General features: G+C 40.0%; 1 protein-coding gene and 1 long non-coding RNA gene across 3 annotated transcripts in view; one reads left to right on the plus strand and one right to left on the minus strand.

Annotated features, from left to right (window-relative positions):
- ca10a (carbonic anhydrase Xa) overlaps positions 1 to 21,187 on the minus strand; it is a 317,698-nt gene extending 296,511 nt beyond the window's left edge. Inside the window, exon 1 of the mRNA XM_082544866.1 lies at positions 20,597 to 21,187. Coding sequence (XP_082400992.1) covers positions 20,597 to 20,657 — 61 coding nt within the window. The 5' untranslated portion in view covers positions 20,658 to 21,187. The remainder of the gene's footprint in view (positions 1 to 20,596) is intronic.
- A 4,153-nt stretch (positions 21,188 to 25,340) lies between these two features.
- Positions 25,341 to 25,529, plus strand: part of LOC309713324 — a 179,493-nt gene continuing 179,304 nt past the window's right edge. For both annotated transcript variants that reach the window (XR_014278565.1, XR_014278566.1), the window contains exon 1: positions 25,341 to 25,498. This is a non-coding gene — a long non-coding RNA (uncharacterized lncRNA). The remainder of the gene's footprint in view (positions 25,499 to 25,529) is intronic.

The following is a 25,529-nucleotide window of genomic DNA, read 5'->3' on the forward strand; positions in this document are numbered from 1 at the left end:
AAAAAGGTCAGCCAATCCAAATTAAGTAGCGCAGAGCCGAACCAATCACAGCCGCAGCGTCACGTCGCGTGACTTGTTACGTACAGCACAAGTGCCAAGCCGCACATGTGTATTTCTTTGGGAAGCAGCCAGCCACCGTACCGCCTGGGTAATGGAGGAAATGAGTGTGCCGACTAGAAAAATCAACCGAGCGTGACCGAAGAGAAAACAGATGATGGTTCCAATGCCGGAGAGATTGTCGAACGGAAGAGCCAAAGAAGTTCCGTAGTGTGAAGGTATTTCGGCTATTTCAAGTCTGACAAAAAACAGAGTAGTGTGCACTGTAAATTGTGCCGAAAGCAAGTCTGGAAATACAATAAACTGGTGCATGCGCTACGTCCACACGTACCCGGGTATTTTTGAAAACGCAGATTTTTCTATGCGTTTGCACAAGAATAAAGTTGTGTTGAAACCAAGCACACCATTGCTTTTCTTGTGACATTACAAATAAGTTTGATGTGTCACATGGCCCTCTTCCTAATGAAAAAACAAACGTTGTATCCAAGATGGCCGACTTCTAAATGGCCTTAAAGGCCGGTCCGTGAAAATATTGTCGGGCATAAACCGGTCCGTGGCGCAAAAAAGGTTGGAGACCGCTGATTAAGAGGACCCGAGGGAAGCTCGGAAAGCTAAGCAGAAGTTATTTGGAGAGGAGAGAGTGACTGAAAAGAGAGGTAAAAAAAAAAAAAAAAAAAAAAAAAACTTCAGTAGTGTTGCACACTATTTTATATTATATTTTAAAGTCATTATTCAATACATTGTTATTGTTAACCCTTTAAAGCCAGTCAGAGCAGCACGCTCCGTTTTGTGTAACTATTTTTAAATCCCTGTAGAACCTGAACCGTGTAAGCTAGCGCAATAATTTGTTTTGCATATGAAACCGGAGGAGTTGTACTTACATCTTATGCCATCAGCTTGTCCTCGGTCACGGTTTCCTTCCACATATAGCTTTGCAAAAATTGCATAAAAAGCACTTGCAGCAACAAAAACATAATATTCCAGAAACACGCTTTGCCGATCCCATCAGCTGTTCGTAACACTTCCCACATTGAAACAGACGTCAGTGTGAACTATCGCATGTCCGCCATTTCCTGCCCGAAACCGGAAGTGACGTCATTTTCGCGGAAAAGGTAGTTTTTTTTTACTTGTAGGCCTTAAAAGAATATACTGGTGTTTTTATAAGTCATGTTTGACTTTTCTGAATAGTTTCTGGGATGCTTAGAACTCGAATTGCACTGCTGGATATAGTTTATTTTGATGCACATGCGGTTTTCTTTGCAAATTTGCATCATAGGATTGTTTTTTGTTTTTCCTGCAGTATATAAAAATTGGTGTATCTCCAAAATAAAACTATGAAGACACTCAAAATAAATTTCCTGTGGTGGGAAACTAATTTTTGCAACTTTTTTGTATTTAAAGTTTTGAGGGATAAACCTCTTAAATTTCTCCAGTAGAAATATATGTAAAAAAAACAAAAATGATTTTCAATTTTTTTGTAGTTTATTACACTTTTTTGCAATTAATGTAGTTACTATGGACTTAATGTTTACATATTATTATAATATGTGCTATAACAGTTGTATAGCAACTTGAAATGCTCCCACAAATGGCACTACAACATGTAAAAAAAATAATATAAGCTCTGGCAGACTTGGTTCTATAGTAGGTCTTAAAGGGTTAAATAAATATCGTCAAATAATCGAGATCTCAATTTCAGTGAAAATAATCGTGATTATCATTTTTACCATAATCGAGCAGCCCTAGTACTGTCTGTGAAAATGGCAAACCATAACTCTGCAGTAATTATAGGGTTTTCTATCAAACAAACAGATTGTTTTAGTCAACTGGAACCAATATAGACCAAATTGTTTCAAAATGTATAAATTGGTTTGTGGATTTGTTATCACTGAAACATGCTACTGCAGCTCTAGAAGATGTAACATTTTTACAAATTGTATTAATAAATATCTTTTTTTTAACTGCAGGAAGATGTTGAGAACATTATGTGACTTTAATTTATTTATCCAAAAAGATTTGAAAACTAGATGTGAAAAATGTTGGGTAGAGATTCAAGCAAAAACACACCGCAGGTGCCACATGGTTTCAACAGCTACATCAACTCAGAGGAGGAGGGAGTGATTGCAGGCATCCTTTGTGACATGGCTTTTTCTCAGATGGCATATGGCCAGCCAGTAGAAACATGTGTTATTGTCAGGAATACACCAAAGGCCCCAACCCTGTGATTTCATTGCCTTCTGTAAATTTCTAAGCTTCCTGAAGGCTGCATTTTCTCTGAAGGTAATGTGTGATTAACTGCACTGGTCGCAATTTATAACAAAAGGTTTAGCTTGGGGAAGCAGAATCACTGATGATGTTCTGTTGTCGTCCCTGGTAGAATTCAGGTGTTAATATTACTTTGGCTTGGAGCCAGTATTAGGTTGCCTCATGTTGTTTTGAAATTTTCTAGTAATTGGTGACCTGGGAATTTCATTATTGCTTCTGCAATTTTGGTACTGCCTCTGCTAAAGAATTCATTATTGAATTTTTTAAACTTTCAAGATTCCATTCATACATGTTCAGCAAGCTGAAATCCCACTTTAGAATCACCCCCAGAGAGTAGAAACAAAAGGCACAGGGTAGAGCTGGGCGATATGAGATTTTTTCATATCACGATATGTTTTTTTCATTTCAGGCGATAACGATATCTATCACGATATAAGCCAAATAACTATATTTGTAAGATTTAAATGTGCCGTTGCTCACAAGTAAAATGTGAAATAATCAGCAGCTTGTTTTGATTTAAATATTTATTTCCCATAATAAGTTCAACAGGGTAGATGTACTTAAGGAACATGAGACTTTTTCAGATAGATAAAGGCAAATATTGCAAACTACACAAAAGGCAGCCGCTAAAGCGTCTAAGTTTCAAAATAGAACAAACGAAACAGACTACTAAATTGTCAATTCCACTTAGAAACAAAATATTAATTCTAAAAATAAATCTTAGTTCGTTTTACAGAAGAACAGACAAAACTGACTAACTTTTGTCAATATCCAATAAACTGAGAACTAAAAGGAAATTCTCAATCTCTCCTTGTTGTATAGCTGAGCTTTTCAAACAGTTTTAACAGTTACTTTAGTCTGACAAAAGCCGAATGACGAATTAGCGCTTCCAGTCAGAGACTGAGGCTACGTCCACACGTACACGGGTATTTTTGAAAACGGAGATTTTCCGTTTTCGTTTTAAAAAATAATCCCGTCCACACATAAAGGGAGAAATGAAAGAAAACGCTGCTATGAACATGCCAAAGCAGCAGGTGGCGCTAGATTCCTAACCGTGCAGAAATGTTGGCCAATCAGAAGTCTAGAAGCCTCGGTGGGAAAAAGTAAACAAAGCTGGGGCATAGAAGCAGAACCGAATCGTATGTGTGGACGGACAGTAACTGTGTGTATATGTAAGCATTTAAACACTGCAGAGAGTACAATTAACAGTAACAGTATCGTAGAAGTTAATTTCACCGAAACAATAACGTGGCGCACAGTGTGACACATGCACCAGTTTATTGTATTTCCAGACTTGCTTTCGGCACAATTTACAGTGCACGCTACTCTGTTTTTTGTCAGACTTGAAATAGCCGAAATACCTTCACACTACGGAACTTCTATGGCTCTTCCGTTCGACAATCTCTCCGGCGTTGGAACCATCATCTGTTTTCTCGCTCGGTTGATTTTTCTAGTCGGCACACTCATTTCCTCCATTAGGCGCTGGCTCCATTACCCGCTGGCTGCTTCCCAAACAAACACACGTGCGGCTTGGCACTTGTGCTGTACGTAACAAGTCACGCGACGTGACGCTGCGGCTGTGATTGGTTCGGCTCTGCGCTACTTAATTTGGATTGGCTGACCTTTTTTTTTTTTTTTTTTTTTTTTTTTTTAAGAGGACAAGAGCGGCGAGGTCTATCGCGATAGCTTAATTTCTCTATCGAGTAAAAGTTATATCGCGATACATATCGTTATCGTTCTATCGCCCAGCTCTAATACAGGGTAAACAAAAGAAGGAGAACGGTGATGAGTTTGATAACTAAACAAATGCACTGTTTTCAAACAGTTCAGTTTTACTGCTCAAATATCTGCAAGAGAACCTCTGCATTTAATTTACCTTGACTTCCTAAAATCCACCAGCACCACCAAACCATTTTGGATACAGTTAGGCTTCATTTTAGCCACATGAAACTAGAATATGTTACCTTTTAAATTAAAAAATCTAAAAATTTAATGTACAGTTGCAAGTGACCTCACTTGGGTTTATTTTTTGCCACATGCTAACCAGGCAATTCTTTTAGAAATCACAAGATGTTATATATTTTTTTTTTAATGTTCCACACATACTGCACATACTGCAACTTTTCTTTTACAAGCTTTTACTTTTAGGTGTTCCAAACAGACAGAAATTCTATAAGACAGGATAAGATGTTAACCAAAGCTAAACCCTACCCCCAACACTAGAGATACCAACGTTTGGTTGGATGTTAAGGGGTTTAAAAAGCAGGTCACAATTATACTAGTACCAGACAACCTTTTTACTCCTTGTCCCAATATTGGACACTAAGCTTTAATCTAAATCTCTAATCCAAAATTTTGATGGTACAAAGTTATCTGATGTGGAAACAGTTAGAGGGGTTAAGTCAGGCAAGTCACTGCCTTGCTAATATGCGTATACTTTACCATTTTGCTTTCAAGGTGTTTCAATGTTCTTTGTGGAAGAGAGACACAGGCTTCTTCAAATTTAAGGCTACATATATGCAAAATGCAAAAAGATGCGAAACAGAGCAAGGCCTACCAGTTGACAATTTATGTTAAGTTTTCTTTATTGTGCTGGGCCATTGTCATATTACAGTGGAAAAGTAATTTCTTACTCTTAATAGATAAAGAACAGCAGACACAAGTATGAGTCCTCCTCACATATAGCTTTTTTTGGAGCAAAAAGATCAATGCTGCAAAATGAAACATATCAGAAGAACTCTTCTGCATATCTGCTGTTTGCTATAAAAAGTGAACTGTGTAAAAGCACACACAACAAATCTTGTTAGATCCTGCAACACAATGTAGCAACACACAAATCAATACTACTCTTTTTGTAATATCTCAAAAAGCTTAATTAATTTCTATATGTGGTTAGTGTGCATGATTTGGTGATTAAAGAAAAGAAAACATGGCGTAAAAGCAGTGTGTTTATTTTCATAATGATGGACAGTTTAGTTAATATTTGTTAGAATAAGAGTTATATCTTCTGAGTTATATCTTATCAAAACAGCTGAAACTAGAACTAGATCACTCTATAACTAATGTGGGTTATCATACTCCCTCCAGAAGTATTTTTCCTATACAATGCACTTCTGTTACATAAAACCTGAATGACCCACCAGGCAAAAAAGCTGCCCTCAGGGCTCCAGACCTAAAGGTTTATACTGGTCTAAAACCTCGGATCTGATAAAAGTGGACCCATAAAAAACTTACAGGAGCATTGTCTCCAATTTTCAATACAACTGGATAATCAGAGCAATTTCAACATGCCAAAGGACTTCCAACACCACTTCATCTTATCTGTGTTACTTAAAGAAGGACCAAGCAGCAGATGTGTCAACATGTTTACCCCCTTGGGATTGCTGTTACATTCAAGTTGTATCTGAACAAGAGCAACCCATAGCCCTCCTACCCATGACTATGATTTCACTTTTGTTACATCAATTTTTGTGGAGCTGCTATAAAAAACAGAGAGCTCACACCTGAACGCTGATGACACCTAAACAAGATGGGGCCTGTGCTTGGCTTGACTTCTGCCTGTATGCAATCTACTATTGTATTTTATGATATTTTATCAGCCCTATTCTTTAATTTATGTACCTATGCTGCTCTGATTTATGACTGTTCTTCCGTACTCCACATCAAAGAGTCTGTGGAACACCTTTATGATGATTGGGACAGTTATAAGAAAACTTTCCCCCCACCATTTGGGTGCTCCTCTTCCTCACCGGATTACTTCTTGCTCCTTACGAAATGTGCCTCAGGCAATCCTAAGAAGAAATTGAGGAAAAGAGGCTGTAGGGCCGACATCCAAGTGCACATTAGACAATCTGGAGGCATCCCCGGTTTTTGCTGCCGGTTACCCTTCCAGATTTGGTTGTAAATGCATACTCACAGCCACTGCAGGCTGGGTCTTTCTCATCTGATGCTCTGATTTGTGTTGATTACTGTGTCCTCGCAGTTTGCATTGCAAAACCAGTGGCTGGTCCCACTGGTTTGGTGGCGCAACTGTAGACCACGTGATTGGACAAGGTGTTTGTTGTCAGTTCCACTTCGACAAGCTGATGAGAAACCGGTGCTGCCAGCATTTATTCGGATTGCCCTTTTGAACACCTGCTCCATCTCAAACAAATCCTTCTCCCTGAATGAGCTTTTCACAAGAAAAAACCTGCATTTTCTGTTTCTCATGGCAACATGACAGATGAGTTCATTCACCCCAAACAAACTTTTTAGGTGCTCCTATCTGGGTGCCCCCAGTTTAGGTCACCGTGGTGGAGGACTTGCTGTTGTGTTTAAAGATAGTTACGCATGCAGAGGTATGCAAACTGAAAACTATTGATCTTTTGAGTCACAAACAGTTAAGGTTGGCTATACGAAAATGGTTTATTGGTAAATGGCCTGTATTTGTATAGCGCTTTACTAGTCCCTAAGGACCCCAAAGCGCTTTACACATCCAGTCACCCTCCCATTCACACACTGGTGATGGCAAGCTACATTGTAGCCACAGCCACCCTGGGGCACACTGACAGAGGCGAGGCTGCCGGACACTGGCGCCACCGGGCCCTGTGACCACCACCAGTAGGCAACGGATGAAGTGTCTTGCCCAAGGACCCACGATTGTGTTTTAATTTATCGCCCTCCTGGCACTGCTACTCTGTTCTTGATTTTACAGACTTCTTATCTTCTATTATCAACCTGGAGAAAGCTTTGCTTCTTGGGGATTTTAACATTCAACTGAGACCACTGCTGAGAGGTTCTCCGTCATGTTTGAGTTCTCTACATTCTATTGGAAATGATGTAAATACTCTTATCCAGTCCTTTAATAGAGAATGCTCATCCATTTTGGATCAAGTGGCACCTATTAAAACAAGCTCCATCTCACAAGAGAAGACATACCCTTGGATAAACAAGTCTACATTAAACCTAAGGAGAACACATGCCATAAAACAGAATGACAATAGAAGAAAACTAAACTTAAAGTACACAGGCTTCATCATTCACATCTTCTTAAATGATACAGTGAAAAATGTAAGATCAGAATATTTTTCTAGACTCATATAAAAAAAAAAAAACAAGAGAAATCCCAAGAGCTTTTTGACAAAATCAGTGCCATTGTGTTCCCAGATATGGTACCTCTAAACAGGGGCGTCACTAGGTTTTAACGACAGGGTTGGGCTTAGCCCCCAAGAGAAGCACACGATATGAACGAACATAGTGCATGAGCACAAAATTTCACAAACAGAAAACAAAAGACTGAGGAATTGCTTTTCAAAGTTTTGGACAGATTAAACATCTTAGGCCACAAATAAATTTTCAGTGCGTGAATTCATTTTCTTCTGTTTGTGCCTTAGCTTGGCACCTGGTTCAGGGATACCGTAGGTGTTGCAAAGGGGCCTTGGTTTCCTCATACAGTTCTGTGGCAAATGCATCGGAGTGTTTGCCCTTAAGTGTGTGTCACACACAATTTTGTCTTCTGCCAGGTCTAAAGTCTCTTTCTGCAGGAACTTGTGGAGTCATTCGGTTACAGACAGAAGTGTGTAACATCAGTAGTGCACAGACTGCTGAGAACTTGCAGAGCTTTGCTCTGAGACCAACAGCTATGGGGGATCCAATGGCAGATAGCAGGCACTCCAAAATGGCAGACAATGTCTCAAGAACTGCACTAACTGATAGCAACTGACATGCCCAGCGAGTGTTTGAAAGTTGCACAAGCTCAGTTTTTGTCCATCCAAGCTTTGACTGAGCCTCCATGAACTTGTGATGATTGACTAGGGAGATGCTAAAGAAAGAATACACACACTCCAACAAGCTAAAAAGCTCCACAGCCTCTGGGACAGCCTTGCAAGTATTGCACAAAACCAGGTTGATTTGATGACCATAACAATGCACATAGCCTCAGGATGGAGCATTCTGAAATGTGCTTGTACACCTCCAGTGGAGCCACTCATAACATCATATGTTTGTGCTACACACTTAAGCTCTGCAAGACCATTGTTTTGGATCTGCTACTGAAGCTCATTTGCAATGGACTGGGCATCAAATATTTTTATCTCTGCAAGTGCAAGAAAACACTCCTTCCCTGCCCCCTATGCACATGTAAAATCCTATGCACATGTTTTGCAAACAACAAAGTTTGCATCCATTTACCTTTTACCTTGATTTTTTTAAATAACCATTTCAAACTATTTACAGAATTGTTCTGCATTCAACGAGATGCCACACAAATTATTATTATTTTTATTTATTTTTTTATTTTTTTTGTCCCGTTTGGATCTTTAGCCATCAGAATTGTTGTCTTAAGGCCAAGAAAGATGCCAAGCGGATTTATTTTACCAAGTGGATCATCATGGCCTTGCCATATTGGTCCATTTGATTGACCTTTATTATAATTATGTATTTATTTTATTTTCAGTTGCTACAAACGGGACAGACATGACTGGGGGATAGGACAGGGAGAAAGAATGAAAGAAAGAGAGGGAGAGAAAGAAAAACAGAGGGGAGAAGAGACGGTGAGAAAGGGGGGAAGGAAGAAAGAAAAACAAACAAAACACCTGAATCACCTGTATGGAGAGAAAAAAAAACAGAAGAGAAAGCAAACAAAAAAAGACCAACATAATAAATACAGCACCATCACAATAAACTAGCTAGCAGTAGATAACAGTAGATACTAAATATTAAACGCTATTATGCAGCACGCAAGATAGACAGCGCACAATGTGCTTTGAGGCAGCAGCCAAGAAAGGTGTAGTCCGTGTCTGTGAACACCCGTGTGTACACCTGTGTGCATACCTGTGTGGATCAGCATGCTTGTATTCCAAAGGTTTCTCCATGTAACGATCTGCTAGGGAGTGTGGGGAGCCACAGCCCCGTCCTCCAGGGTATGAAGCAGGTATGGAGGAGATCCAGGCCCCAGACATCCAGAGACCCCAGAGTACGAGGACCCGAGGAGACCACCAAAAAGGGGGACAACCGTGCCATCCTCCTGGGAAGAGCTGAGTAGAGCCCCAAACGAGAGGTCACCCAGCAGCTACGGAGCAGAGGCCAGAGGGGGTTGCAGTGGCGTGCCCGCGGGCTCTGCCGGCAACCAGCTGTGCCAGAGAGGACCCCCGAGACCAGAGGCCTGAGGGCACCCCACCCCCCGGAAGGGGCCCAGCCGGGCCACAGGCGCCAGACATTCTAAACCCTTGTTTAGACCAGTAGTGAACCAGTACATACATGAGTGCCCAGCCCCAGTCGACAAGAACCACCAACACACCAACGTCTGAGGGCATCAGCCACTGGCAGGGAGTGTGGTGAGGGGAGATAGGCCTCCGTACTTTGGAGGGCCTGAGATGTACCCAGAGAGGTTGAGTCTAAGACCCAACCTGACATATAGACACAGACGAACAGGCGCACGCAGACACAAACGTGCATTCCCACCCCCATATACACACAAATTATTTTTGTCACTCCAAAAAAATAATTTCTGTCCACTATAAAGGAGAACATCATAGCCTGATACCTGCAGGTCTGACAGTAGCAGGTGTATCACTCCTTTTTCTACCTGGAGACAGCAGTCGCCTCATTGTTCTGACACACAACGCAAAACTATCCACAACACTACACACTAACTACACAAGACAACACATTAACTTCACACCCCAAACACGCTAAACGTCACAAATCTCTCACATCTCAAAACTCGCTCTCTCTCTTTTTCTGCTGTCTCTCTCTGGCTCTCTCTCTTGCCGTCACTCCTAAAACTTCCCCTGTTTGTTTCCTGATGCGTCTTATCATCTTTTTTGCTGATGACATTCAGCTATACTACCCAATCAGAGCGGAGAGCTTATGATTTTCAGAAGACTTAAATGACTGTTTAACAGACATTAAGCAATGGTTGAACAACAATTACTTACAGCTAAACCCAGACAAAACTGAACCTTTGATTGTGTCACCGGACAGTGTAATGTCTGGCTTTCAACAGTGACTGGGCGATTTAGGTTCCTCACAGAAGCATAACCTCAGAAATCTAGGTGTTATTTTTGATGAAGTTTTTTCTTTAGAGCAAAACTTAAATCAAATGGTAAGTAGAGCTGGGCGATAGAATGATAACGATATGTATCGCGATATAACTTTTTCTCGATAGAAAAATTAAACTATCGAGATAGACCTCGCCGCTCTTGTCCTCTTAAAATAAATAAATAAATAAATAAAAGAACAGCCAATCCAAATTACGTAGCGCAAAGCCGAACCAATCACAGCCGCAGCGTCACGTCGCATGACTTGTTACGTACAGCACAGGTGCCAAGCCGCACATGTGTATTTGTTTGGGAAGCAGCCAGCCACCGTACCGGCCGGGTAATGGAGGAAATGAGTGTGCCGACTAGAAAAATCAACCGAACGTGACCGAAGAGAAAACAGATGATGGTTACAAAGAGATTGTCGAACGGAAGAGCCATAGAAGTTCCGTAGTGTGAAGGTATTTCGGCTATTTCAAGTCTGACAAAAAACAGAGTAGCGTGCACTGTAAATTGTGCCGAAAGCAAGTCTGGAAATACAATAAACTGGTGCATGCGCTACGTCCACACGTACCCGGGTATTTTTGAAAACGCAGATTTTTCTATGCGTTTGCACCTTTCGTCCACACGTAAACGGCGTTTTTGGTCACTGAAAAGGAAGATTTTTGAAAACTCAGTTTTTGCATTTACGTGTGGACTAGAAAAACGGAGAAAACGCAGCGTCAAAGGTGTGCGCATTTTTTGACGTCACACTGTGCGCCACGTTATTGTTTCGGTGAAATGAATTTCTACAATACTGTTACTGTTAATTCTACTCTCTGCAGTGTTTAAATGCTTACATATACACACAGTTACTGTCCCTCCACACATACGACTCGGTTCTGCTTCTATGCCCCAGCTTTGTTTACTTTTTCCCACCGAGGCTTCTAGACTTCTGATTGGCCAACATTTCTGCACGGTTAGGAATCTAGCTCCACCTGCTGCTTTGGCATGTTCATAGCAGCGTTTTCCTTCATTTCTGCCTTTATGTGTGGACGGGATTATTTTTTTAAAATGGAAAATCTCCGTTTTCAAAAATACCCGTGTACGTGTGAACGTAGCCTCAGTCTCTGACTGGAAGCGCTAATTCGTCATTCGGCTTTCGTCAGACTAAAGTAACTGTTAAAACTGTTTGAAAAGCTCAGCTATACAACAAGGAGAGATTGAGAATTTCCTTTTAGTTCTCAGTTTATTTGATATTGACAAAAGTTAGTCAGTTTTGTCTGTTCTTCTGTAAAACAAACTAAGATTTATTTTTAGAATTAATATTTTGTTTCTAAGTGGAATTGACAATTTAGTCTGTTTCGTTTGTTCTATTTTGAAACTTAAACGCTTTAGCGGCTGCCTTTTGTGTAGTTTGCAATATTTGCCTTTATTTATCTGAAAAAGTCTCATGTTCCTTAAGTACATCTACCCTGTTGAACTTATTATGGGAAATAAATATTTAAATCAAAACAAGCTGCTGATTATTTCACATTTTACTTGTGAGCAACGGCACATTTAAATCTTACAAATATAGTTATTTGGCTTATATCGTGATAGATATCGTTATCGCCTGAAATGAAAAAAACATATCGTGATATGAAAAAATCTTATATCGCCCAGCTCTAATGGTAAGAATTAGCTTTTTGGATTTGGGAAACATCTAAAAACTTAGATGTATGGTGTCAATAAGTGAACTTAAGATGATAATTCATGCTTTATTCTCTACAAGACTCAACTATTGTAATAGTCTATTTACCTGTCTAAACAAGAAAGGGCTAGCTCGTCTACAAGTTGTTCAAAACTCAGACTACTGACCCGCTTAACCCTTTAAGACCTACCATAGAACCAAGTCCGCCAGAGCTTACTTTATATTTTTATATGCTGTAGTGCCATTTTTGGGAGCATTTCAAGTTGCTATACATCAATACAACTGTTATAGCCCATATTTTAATAATATGTATGCATTAAGTCTATAGTAACGGCATTAATTGCAAAAAAAAGTGCAATAAAGTACAAAAAAATTGAAAATCGTTTTTGTTTTGTTTTTTTACATATATTTCTACTTGGAGAAATTTAAGAGGCTTATCCCTCAAAACTTTAAATACAAACTAGAGAGCGAAAATTTCAGAAGAAATTTTAAGTGTGCCTCTGCCGCTGCTAATCAGTGTAGTTTGCTACAGAGAGCAAAACCAAACAGAGCACCCATTGTCCACCATGAACTATGGTAAAAACAAACACCGCTCGCGCCTCACAGATGACAGCTTACAGTTTTGTGTAAAGATGAGGTGACTTCGTACAGCCCTGATTTGCAGACGCTGTGCACAGAGGTTCATGAGCAGAAGTCCCATTGTACCACGGAAGACCCGACAATGTTTGCATGAACACGCTTTGAAGCATTACGTTATGGACCACTTTTCACACATGGTTGGTGTACCCACACAGCCGGCTGTAGCTTTTCAACTCACAGCCCAACACACACCCAAAAAACAGCTGAGAGAGCACAGACTTTACACCCGTGGGTCCACCTCCCCTGCAGCGGCACTGCAGACCACACCCTGCCACACACATCAAACACGTAAAATAAATATTTATGCTCTTTTGCATTCACTTTTTGTTTTTTGTTATTTTTACACAGTGTTCTGACTGATTAACAATGGTCTACAGCCAATCTTGTGTATTATTATACAAACTTTGGTTGTAAGATTCAGATAACTATTTAATAAAAGCTAAATATTTTATATGAGAGTAAAGAAAAGTATATCTTTGTGTCCCCCTTTCCCTGTTAATGCCCTACCTGGCCCCCTGGCAAAAGCTTTGCTAGATCCGCGGCTGCACAGTTACCAGCTGTCAGCTACACAAAAAAGGATATTGGTGTTATTTGTCTCTCAGAAACAGTTCATAACTTCCCTTCAACTCATTCATGTCACCTAAAAGATAAACCTGTTTCTCCATCACCAGTTCAGCTCTGATGATTCAGTAAGGACATCTCATGGTTTGGACCAGCCGTTTTTTCAACTGTGGCTCCAGCAAACATCAGCTGATACTAGAAATTAAAATCAAATGAATTCTAACAACAGCTGATCAAGCTTAAACGTGCTGCTCTTGTTTAGTGCAATAAACAAACAAGAGAGAAAAGCCGATCATTGATCAGTTTCATGACTGAAGTTTCAACAGGCGAGTGAATGACAGGCCAGGCTGTCATAAAGTTCAACATCAGTAACTTAGGGCGCACACAGCTGTATAGAAACTCTGTCGTGCTAGCTAGCACGCAGTATGAGTTATTGTAAAAAGTCACCACAACGAAAATAAACTACACCTAAACTCGGTTTATATCTGACGCAAATAGAGTGCAGTTCATAACTTCTTACCTGAAATTCAGTTCACCTCACGCTCCGACCGGCAGCCGCCTGCTTCTCCTGCCTTCGGTTTCCCTGATCCACGATTGAGCTCCGCGTTAGCCACCACCGGTTGATCGGCGGCCGCCTTATATGTCTCTTTCCCCGCATGACCTTTCTGTCATACACGGGTGAATAGCTGCCCTCTGTTGTAGCTCCGCGTTAGCCACCACTAAACAACTCAGTTATTTTTTCCACATCGACCAGCACCATATAAACGAAAAATAAGTCCAGCTAAGACAAAGACTGTTTGCGAGCGATCGGGGGTGAAAGGAGTTAGAGACGCATCACTGAAAGCCCAGCCCGGGTGCTTTTTAGCAAAGGGTCGCTAGCGGTGCTAGGTAGCTAGCCGGCTAGCAGCAACACATAAGAGAACTTGCTAATATGGGATGCCTTGATAAAACGAGCAGATATTTGAAGTTTACACACCTACATTCTCGCCTGAAAATATCTTAAAAGTTTATTTTGTGACCTAGAAACACTAATAAAATACATATAAAACGAAATGGTGGCCGCCATTGTTTCACTCGGTAGAGGCGTGCTATGAATTGTGGGATATGGAGTGTTCCACCAAGCATACACCCTTGCGGTTACCGTAAGTATTCAATGGTTCGCGCAACCTTAAAAATTCCAATGGTTCCTGAAATGTCTGTGAAGGTTCTCAGTCATCCAGGTCATCGTAGTCAAAGGAGCTTGCAAAGAAAAGCGTCTGGACTTCTTTAAGTTGCTTGAAAATTAACCCTTCAAGCAACTTAAAGAAGTCCAGACGCTTTTCTTTGCAATGGTTCCTGAAAGCAGCGACACTGTGCGCGCCGTTGATGTTGTCGTCATTACGGTAATACAAATGTGTCTAACCGTTTTTCCCCACTCGGGGTCAAACTCTGGTAATTGGTGATTCTGTTCTCAGACATGTGAAGCTAGAGACACCGGCAACCATAGTCAATTGTCTTCCAGGGGCCAGAGCAGGCGACATTGAAGGAAATTTAAAACTGCTGGCTAAGGGTAAACGTAAATTCAGTAAGATCATAATTCACGTCGGCAGTAATGACACCCAGTTACGCCATTCGGAGGTCACTAAAATCAATATTGAATCGGTGTGCAACTTTGCCAAAACAATGTCGGACTCTGTAGTTTTCTCTGGTCCCCTCCCCAATCAGACCAGGAGTGACATGTTTAGCCACATGTTCTCCTTAAATTGCTGGCTATCTGAGTGGTGTCCAAAAAACAATATGGGTTTTATAGAAATTTGGGTAACCTTCTAGAGCATAGGTGTCAAACTCTGGCCCGCAGGCCAAATTTGGACCGCAGCCTAATTATATTTGGCCCGCGAAGCCATACCAAATGACTATTAGAGCTGGCCTACTGGTATTATACAGCTAATATATATATTGTTTAGTATAAAGCTTTGCTTGTTCCATATTCAGTTTTTCAGCAAAACGTGTTCAAGTCCATAAGAAAAGATTCATTCTCATATCTGGAGGAAGATTTTTTTTTTCAATAAATATTAATGTTAGCCCGCGACTTTGTTCCAGATTTGAATTTTGGCCCACTGTGTATTTGAGTTTGACAACCCTGTTCTAGAGGAAACCTGATTTTGTCAGGAGAGACCCCTACCCCATTTTTGATGGAGCAGCTCTCATTTCTAGAAATCTGCCCAAATTTATTAACCCTCCAAAATATGACTTTCCAGAGTTGGGACAAGGAAGCAGTCTTACATTCCTCTTTGCAACTTCTCTCTTCTTTTTATGGACGCACAGTGTGAGCACTCAGGTCGCATCAGAGCATCGGGCCATATAGTGTGAGACCCTGCATCGTGACCTACGAACTTCTAACCCCTGCGAGTCAACCGTACAGTTTGAGCAGGAGCTGAATCGCGCGACTGAAAAAATCGCACAGTGTCTGCCCAGCATAAGTCCCTGTTAGTACATAAATGAATAACTGATCAACAAATTGATTTACTCTGCCTGAAAGAAAAACCTTGTTACACCATAATGATTATGTTAGTTTAAATGAATCAACACCTCTGAGTATTACAAATTGACAGAATCCTTGAAACACAGGCCAGAGGGGATGTGTGGCAGAAATCTCCCACTCCAGCTTGTTAATCAACCAAAGACCTAGGCAGAATTGTAGTTCACTTGAAAACCTGAAGCTTAGCCCTGTCCACCCTAGCTGGAAAACTCAAAAAAAGTTTTATTTGTTGTTCTCTATTGTCCACCTGGGCCTTACTCTGACTTTTTATCTGATTTAGTGCTCTGCCTAAGATAAAATAATTGCTGTTGGTGATTTTAACATCCATGTAGATAATAAAAATAACAGCATCAGTACAACATTGAATCTATTACTAGACTCAGTTGACTTCTCTCAAAGTGCAAAAGAACCCATCCACCATTTTAATCACACTCACACCATTTAACAGTGTTTTCTGAAAACCCACTTTGTCTGATCATTTCCTAATAACATTTAAATTTACAATAATGTATTACACAGCAGTGGGAATAGATTTCATCACAGCAGATTCAACCACTGTTATCTTCTTCGATGCCTTGTTCCAACACAGTGCATATCCATAAAGATATTTAGAAATCACAAAAAAGTAAATTCATGGGTATAATGTCCAAAAGAGTAACTAATAGCTAGTTTGTAAAGGTCACCACCTACTAACATCTATTCTCAAAAGAAAAATGGGGCTGAAAATGTACTAACAAAGTTGTTTACTAAATTTTTGAAACAATATTCTTATCAGAATTATAATGGTAGCCAGTGATGCTTGAGCTACGTGCTGTGGTGACCCCCAGTGAATAAGAGAAAAGCTGAAAATAGCTTGTAGATGTGGTGCAACTTAAATCAGATTGTGATTGATGTGTTGCAAATTCTTTATAATGTACTGGTGGATTGAAACAGCCCTACTATGAGTATCCTTGATTTCCAATGATCCTCCACTTCATAAATTAACCTAGGGGTTCTGTCACAGCACCAAGTGAGTCAGCCTCATGTTCACTGCCATCTTAGCGACACCAAACTTTGCATCTTGATTACAGCATAGATTAAAGCCTTGTCAATTACGAGACTTTTGTGTCCACAATCCAGGCTCAACTGTGCATGATAGGCTGCCTTTGAAGTTTTGCTTATCACAGTCCACATTCATGTGTGTGTATCTACATTTGGCTAATAAATGTATTCCAATCCATCAGATATTTGTTAAAGAATAAATGTCACTGAAAGGAAACTGCTGAGACATTATAGAATCCCAAGCACCATCAAGCAAAGATTTTCACTGTCAAATGTGACTCAGGCAACAAGTACACATGATGACACAGAAGTCTAAAGGTTAGCGCGCATGCCAGTGTTTAACTGAGCAGCTGAATGTGTACATGCCCACACCAAGCCTCAGGAGTAAAGAGAATATTAACATGTCCTTGGATTCACTGTTACAGAGACCCAAGTCAATCTCTGCCTAGGTTCCACTTACTCATTTCCTTTGCAGCTACTGACTTTTAAAAACTGAACTGGATAAGAAATACTAAAAGATGATCAAAACTGAAAATCTGAACATCTAAACATGTTTAGAGTGGATTAATTTTCCCTCATCTTATTTGGCAAAAGTACAACTACATGTTGTGAATAGCCTGAGATATTTAGGTCACATCACCAGGAATGATCTCTGTGGTGCTGAGGATGTTGTAAATTGCATGCACAAGCAAAATGAATGGTTCACAAATGACATATGTGTAAAAATGATGTCAAAATAGCTCTTTTAGAGCCAATTTACACAACACATTTATGTTGGAGTTGAAATAAATCAAAGAAATTAAAACCTTGAGTGATATATAAAGATGAATACTGCATTTTACTCAAACTTCCAAAATGGACAGGTTTGCAGCTAGTAATGTTATTGCTATTCATGCTGTGTTTAGGAATGTCATGTATAAATATGTTTCAATTAACTGTGTTGAAAAATGTCGTTGAATTGACATAAGACATCTCATTTGGTTTTAGAATAACTGGAACAAATTTGGAACAGATATTACTATCTGATAGCTCTTCCTTGAAGTTATTGCTTCGTATCAGCACTGGAAAACATAACCTGGCATCCAGTCTTGATGATCGTCACTTCCAATAAATATGGTAACCACAGAAGTAGGGGAGTGACGACTAAACATCCCCCAGAGACTGCAGGTGTATGCTGCGGTGATGGAAATGTTGAAACAGCAGGCAATGATGGCAAGGCAGCAGAAGCACTGACACATCAGAGGGAGAGATGGGATATTTGCTAAACTGCTAAACAGTGAGGGTGTGTTTAGTATATGATATGAAGAGAGGCATACATGTAAGTCTGTATGACACTCTCTAACTGAAGTTACCTGCCTCAATAAGTTCACAGGGTTTGTTCCACTTGTGTTATAATATTGTATCTTTGTGTTTTTGCCAAGGAGGCAGAACAGGTCATCAACCAATTGGAAGGTTTGTGGTTTGATCCCTGCCTGCTCCACTCTGCTTGTCAAATATCCTTGGGCAAGTTACTAATCCCAAGTTGTTCTCCAATGCATCCATTGGAGAGAGAATGTTAGATAGAAAGCCCTTAAGAATAGAATAAAGTGCTTGCATGAATGTGTGAATGAGGCATAAATCCCTTTGAGTGCTCAAGTAAAGTAGAAAAGTGCTGTATAAAAACCAGTCCATTTGCTTTGTTGTGGTCTGCTGGGAGAGCAGCACCAGACCTGGTGACAACAATAGACAGGAAGAAAAAAAAGATCAGGATGGCTGACTCTGTGATTGGCTGCAAATTGGACGTATTTAACCTCCTAAGACCCAAACTCTTCCACGACATGCATTTTTAATTTCTCTTTGACATTTGGGTATATTGGGGCCCGATGAATGTAAAAGCAAAGAATTACCAGAGTTTGTTTTGTTTGTTTTTTTTACCTTATTTTTGTTTTTAAGAAAAATAAGAGCCACATATGAGGATATTTGTTTAACATTTTGATAGAACAGTAGCAGTATAATGCCCTTGTAAGTGGATATCAGGCCCATGTAGAGCAAAATTGAGTATTTTGGTCGAAATAACCCAAAATGTGATGTCCACATATGTGGACTTCAGGTCCTAGAAGATTAAATTGGTAAAGAGGGGGGTAAGCAAAACATTTATCCATTATGACCTCATCAGAACACTAGCAGATTTAAACCTAGGGTCTTCTTCTGTATCACTGGGTTTCACAAGTATGTGGGAACAATAAGCACTGACTGTGCAGAGACTTGTACAAATAAGATCACTATAACGTAGATTGAGAAAGAAACATAATCTTTTCAGATGTCGTTCATCTGAAGAACCAGCATTTAATCTATTCATTTTCAACCAAGTTTTGGTTCATAAACTTCATAAAGGGACATATTTTAAAAGGCCATAATTGACTAACTAGATTTAGCACAGAAAACACTGCCCATGGGTGACTGATGCTTGGGGGTGGATAGATGACTATTATACCAGATGCTAGGGTTAGAACAACTGAGATTAAACACTAAACACTAATGTATGTGTTGAATGATGGTGTTTGACAGCTGCAGTAAATCTCAGCTGTATTTTAAATTCCACACCTCTTAGCTGATCGTGTTTCTGAAAAGCACATTTTTCTTACTGGGGCTGACAGCAAGTTAATCCTCTACCTTCTTATTCAAGTTTGTTTAATAGTGTTGAAAAAGAACAGCGTTGTCCGTACTAAGCTTTTAATTACAACCATTTTAAAACAGTCACTACCGGAAGGACACTATATAGTAGGTTGACTGGAATATAAATCCTTTTCCCTCCCTGACATCGTGTAGGTACAAAAATGAGATAAGAGCTTAGCGTGCATAATGCGTGAACACGGAGGATTTACGCACATCTTCGTTGTGAATTCTCAGGTTTGCGTCATTTCGAAAGACGGATAAAAAATAAATAAATAAAGGCAGAGCAGTAAAGATAACCAAATCGTGTCCCTGCTGTTTATCATCGAGGCGCGGATACGTGTTTAAAATGAAGCTTCGCTTGTTTGATGCGCATCGGTTTTTTGGTCTGCAAATATCTGTCTTGTTCTAAAATCTTACGGGTAAATTCGGACAAATTTAGAATTTTAAAGACAAAAAGGGCCACAATTCTTTCTTTTTAATTATCAAAGTGCTTTTAACATATCGATAAAAGAAGAAACGTGCTCTATTAGGTACGGAGTATAGAAATGGGCGTTGAACTCCTGTATTTGCTTGAAACATGAGCTAGAGTAAAAGCTTCGCTCCATCGGCAAGCGCCGAAAGCTTAGGTACATCTGCTGCATGACCTACAGCCCCAAATCTGCTCCTCATATCGTAGACTGCAGCGCACTCAGCGGTGCGCATAACAGCTTTATGTGACAATAACTCTAAGTGAACTGTTTCTGGAGCCTAGAGACTTCACAAAAACTGGAAAGGACCGGTGAGGAGAGACTGTGGGAGTTCTTCTGCAATGCATCCATCGAGTGACCAAAATGAAAAAAGAAAAAAAAAAGTCAATCTCGCTGTTATGCGTGTGTCAAAAGACTGCGCATCAGTTGCTGGAGGCGATACCTTCTCTGTTTTTGAGTCCCACATAAAAGGTCACATACACGCGAAGAGGTATGTATAGGTGAGCAAAGAGAGAAACAACGAGAATGATTCTCGCCAGGCGCACAAACTAGAGTGCATTCTGATGCGTCCCCCTCCACCTGACCATTTCCTGCACACTAGTTTGATAAACCAAATCTCACCCATATCAGACAGAATTTCAGAAAAAAAGTTCCAGATAATTCATTGATGAATTGTTTTTTTTTAAATATACCCACAACTCACCTGATATACAAACAATAAAATTAGCTTGAAGAATGATCAGTATCTCCCAAATTATATCCATTCTCTGTCTTCATTCCACGTACATTACGCACCAGCATAAAAAACAAACAAATCAGAAAACGAAGCTTTTTCAGATGCTCTGTGCCTTTACGTCGGATCCTGCTGTACCTCTTCCACTGGGTATTTTCCTTGCCACGCACATAACAGGCGATTAAAGCCTTAGGAATAAACACTGCACGTTCCCACCAGATTCCAAAGATGGGTAAAAAGAAAGAGAAAAGCCAAACTGTAGCGATCCTTCGTCAGTTCACTGTATTATTACTCCAGTGCGCCATGGAACGGCCACATCCTTCCATCCATCCGGTGCTGTTTCACACAGCGGACATCCCCTTATTACCACGTAAAATCGCATATGATCGCTTCAGGAAATTCTGTGTATCGGGCGTAAAATACAGGGGGAAAGCCTGCGTTAATGACTGGTGGGACAGCGGTGGGATCCGTGTAACACCTGGAGACGCCTCACAACTCTGTGAACTCGCATCGCCAGGTGCTGAGCTTCCGATCGAGACTTCTCCCCGTCACCGCAAGGGACCAGTGCCAAGTTTAACTCAATAACATCAAGACTTCCGGCAACAGTTCACAAAATAAAAGTACTCGCTTATCGGCGCTTGTGCATTTTCATGCATGCACACAGAACTTAATCAAGGTGTTGGAAATCTGAAAATGTGAGGACAAAATACATTTCTATAAAACAGGCACCCGTAAGTTTACGATGACAGCATTCCAGCATAATTAGTGCAAATTTATAACATATACATGATAATTAAGTAATTTGTAAGTAATAAGTAATTTGTTAACAGCTGACCTAGATTTAATTCCTACCATAAGCTTTTTTCCTCTGTGCGTTGCTCTTGTAGTTATTTTTTGATTTACTCATAATCCGATAATTTCCAATAACGTTACACGTGAATATGTTCAACTCTGCTTTCCAAAGACACAGAAATTTATGGGCATACCAGTGAAATAAATGACTGTGTGGGAGTTCATATCACTCTTTATAGCCTATTTGTTTCATTTTCGATGCACTCTGAGGTCATAGCAAATTAGAACAAACATCCTAATGAGTGATTTTGCAGAACTACGTTCTATGTATAGAGTTGCTAATTATTTGGCATTATTGCAGGCAAACCAGCCTATGAAATGGATGAAACACATCGTGACTGGGTTTCCGCTCTACACAAGGGGCACTCCGAAATCCCTGCTTCGAACATACCACCATGCTAATCAGATTACTTCTTTCATGTGAGGGTGAAGAGGTGACCCTTCTGGATAAGATGGTGAAGGTTTGCTGCGTTTTGGTGAACAGTGTGGTAGTAAAACCAGGGCAAAATGAAACTTGCTCTTGTTAAATATTCTTAAGTCTTGTACTGTATAAATAGCGGTAATTTTTCAAAAGATACAGTAAATTAAGTAGTGTTAGTAGTGGGTGATATCATGTAAACGCTGTCATGATTTTGTATAAACATTTTGTCATTTGTAAACTATAAATGACATGGATTCTGCATTATAACTGATGTGATGTTCTATAAAGTGGTTTTAATAAAAAAATAGAAAAGGCAAAAATTAGTTTGTTTCTTTATTCAACTTTTGAACAGTGAAAAAAACAAACAAAAAAACAAACAAAAAAAACCCTTTTGAACAGTGGTACTCCGTACGTATTCAGTAAATGCAAATTATTTACATGGCAGTGCACTTCAGGCATACATCTAGACCCCCTAGATCAGGGGTCAGCAACCTTTAAGACCCAAAGACCCATTTGGACCCAGTTTCCACGCAAAAGAAAACACTGGGAGCGGCAAAGCCGTAATGTTTTGGTTTTTTTTGATTCAGGATTATGTGTATGATGAGCTGTTGACACAGCCTGAAGCTGGATCATGTGCACACACAGAAAACACTAACACACAGAACTCAGAAATTAGAACAGCCATTTCTACTACTCAAACACTTTTGCATTTGTTGTTTATATATTGATCAGATTTATATTTTGATTTCTCTTAGATTAAGAATAAAATGCTTTGTAAGTAGGAAAAAGAGAAAAATTCTGTTTTAGCACATTGATAATTTTCTATCACATATGTTTTGATTTTAAGACATTTGAGCCTCTCAGCTGTGATGTAGAGGGGCTGGGGGGTGGGACTTGGAAAATTTGTTTGGTGTTTTGTGGTGCTTGTGTCAGACATGGTGCTTGTGAAGTCCCTCTATAATCTGCACAAAGAGACTGTATGTATTGACATGACATTTTAATGTGTTCTCTCTGTTTTTACATATGACCTCAAGAAGCAACCCCGGAACAGATCAAAAGTAAAATTGTTTTTTGGACTGTTGGGTGGATACATTCCCTCTGGCTGACATCCACCATTGTCTGTAAGATTTGGCTATTTTCTGTAGGCAGATAACATGCCACATGGTTGCAGCTATGCTGTGTTGGAATTCTTTGTGTTTCAATAAACCCACTGTGTTTAAAGGATAATGTAATGACTTACGTTTTTAAAACAGATTTTGCCCGCAGGCACCCCTAGATCCTTTATGTTTGTGACAAAGCTAACTGCCAGAGACCAAATGCTATGGTGAAGAGTAAAATTTGCCACTGTTAGGTGTGGCTGTGTGCAGGCAGGAATAGGACCCAAGGTGCAGACTCCGGAGACAGACGTGAACTCAAAAAGGCTTTACTTTGGTACTCAAAAATATAACATAACTGGAAAAAAAACTCAAAACAAACTTAAACTGGAGGAATGACAGAACACACAGCTAGGAAACCGGTAGATCGCGACACGGACACAGAGAAACACAGGGCTTAAATACACAGAGGGAGCAATCAGGGAATGGGTAACAGGAGGGAAACACAGCTGGGGCAAATCAGAACTGACGAGACCAAAGAAGCATAAACTGAACACACTGAGAAAAGACAGAGACCTTCAAAGTAAAACAGGAAACACATAACACAGACTGAACAAAGACACAGACTCACATGCAGGCACTACAAAGGGCACAGAGACGTGGGAACAGGGCAGACACAAACACTGACTGAACACTGGGATATAGGAACTTAAGATACACATAGACGCGAACTAGACAAGGGGATGCAGGTGATAGGGGAGACAGAGCAACTAAAGACGACAGAGACATAAGCCATAAGACGGAACTCAAAGAAACCAAAAACTAGGAAGTATAAATAATATCAAAAACTCAAAAACCCTGGGTCGACGACCCAGGCATCCTAACAGCCACAGACCACAGCCACAGTCCAGTGTGTGACAAACAATGGCACAACAACAACAACTCACAATGACTGTTTACGTTTTTCTTTTCTTTTCATTTAATTCTTTTTTCTACTTTTTGTCATCAAATTGATTGAGAAAAACTGTAACTGAAAACAACTGAACAACTGATGATGAATGCAAATATATTTCTCTCTTTGCTCCTCATTATCTGTGCAGGCTCAGAATATAACTACAAGTCTCAAAGGTCAAAAGGTTCTCCTTAAACAGTGAAAGCTTAGTAATGGCCAAAATATCAGGCACATTTTTGGCCTCTTCTGTTTGTGTAACCGTGGATGCAGTTTAGAAATTTCACCACTAGATGGAGACGTTGTCAAAGGCACATACCTTTTGACAAAGCATTTTTCTTTGTTAAAAAGTTAGACAAAGCAAATTCTGATCTGATTTGTTCCGTCTCATCAGAGGCAGAAGATAAACCATCTACAGCTAAAAAATAAATAGTCAGCTGCGCCAGATTGGACAGAGCCCTGGGCCTACAAGACTGAGGATCCCCCACTCCCCGGAATGTGCCCGACCGAGCCACAGGTGCCAGGCAGCCCCCGTGAGTGAGCCAGTACATACCTGAACACAGGGGACGAGGGCATCAGCCACCGGCAGGGAGTTTGGTGAAAAAGAAACGATAGCATGCTCCATGTACTTTTTGCATAGACTTCCAAATAATAGTCAAGAAGCCCAGTCTTTTAGTTAGCTATAAATACTGTAGGTACTGTGAGGGTTCAACTGAAATAAGTCTTCCCACCAAGACTTGGGGGGCTGACTTGGAAAGTGGCAAGATCGAAGATGCACAGTGCCTTATTTGAAAAATGAGGAACAAATGATACGAGGGCAAGTCGTACAAAGAAGACAGGTCACTAAAGCTGAGAAAAATGTTATCTTTAAAGATAAGGTATTAAGTGGATTTTTTTGTTACACATATTGTGTTAGCCCTGCGATAAACTGGCAGCCTTAAAACCCAAGGTATCTAATCAAAATGTAAGTAATAATTATAAAATGGGAAAGCAGAAATAAATGTGACATGAATGTAAATGTGTTAGCTGACATAGAGGACAGCTACATTGCAGTCTGAAAAACCTTTGTTGTCAAGTTTGCAGGTATATCAGCACGAGACATTCTTACATAGAAGAGTCTGTTAAAGTCTCTAACTCAGTGAATCATTATTGGTCCAGTCTGTTTGGATAAATTTAGTAAGTTGATGTATGTCCATTTATTGACACTTTTTCTTAATTGCTTATCCAGTTCAGGATCACAGTGGAGCTGCAGCTGGATATGTTCATTAAATAAACCTTACAAAAGTTAACAATAAACCTGCATCCATGTACGTTGTTGTCCACAGGATGAGAAAATCAAACTGGAAGACTGTGGAACATGTTAATAAATGTTTGTGTTTATGCCTGTGTCTTTCACAGGAGGCGCTGGAAGGTTTCCCTAATAGTTCCTGGTGAATCAAAGCAGAACCATAAAGGTTGCTGGACTACATGATGGCCTTACCCCTGAGCAGTCATCCTGTTAAAGGAGGAACCAGTTAGAAGCTGTTTTCAAAGTAGCTGAGCAGATTTCATCTCAAGTAAGCGATTAACTGTTTGTTCATCTGTTCT

Source organism: Aulonocara stuartgranti (genome assembly GCF_965226115.1).
Source record: "Aulonocara stuartgranti genome assembly, chromosome: 8".
NCBI classification, from domain to species: domain Eukaryota; kingdom Metazoa; phylum Chordata; class Actinopteri; order Cichliformes; family Cichlidae; genus Aulonocara; species Aulonocara stuartgranti.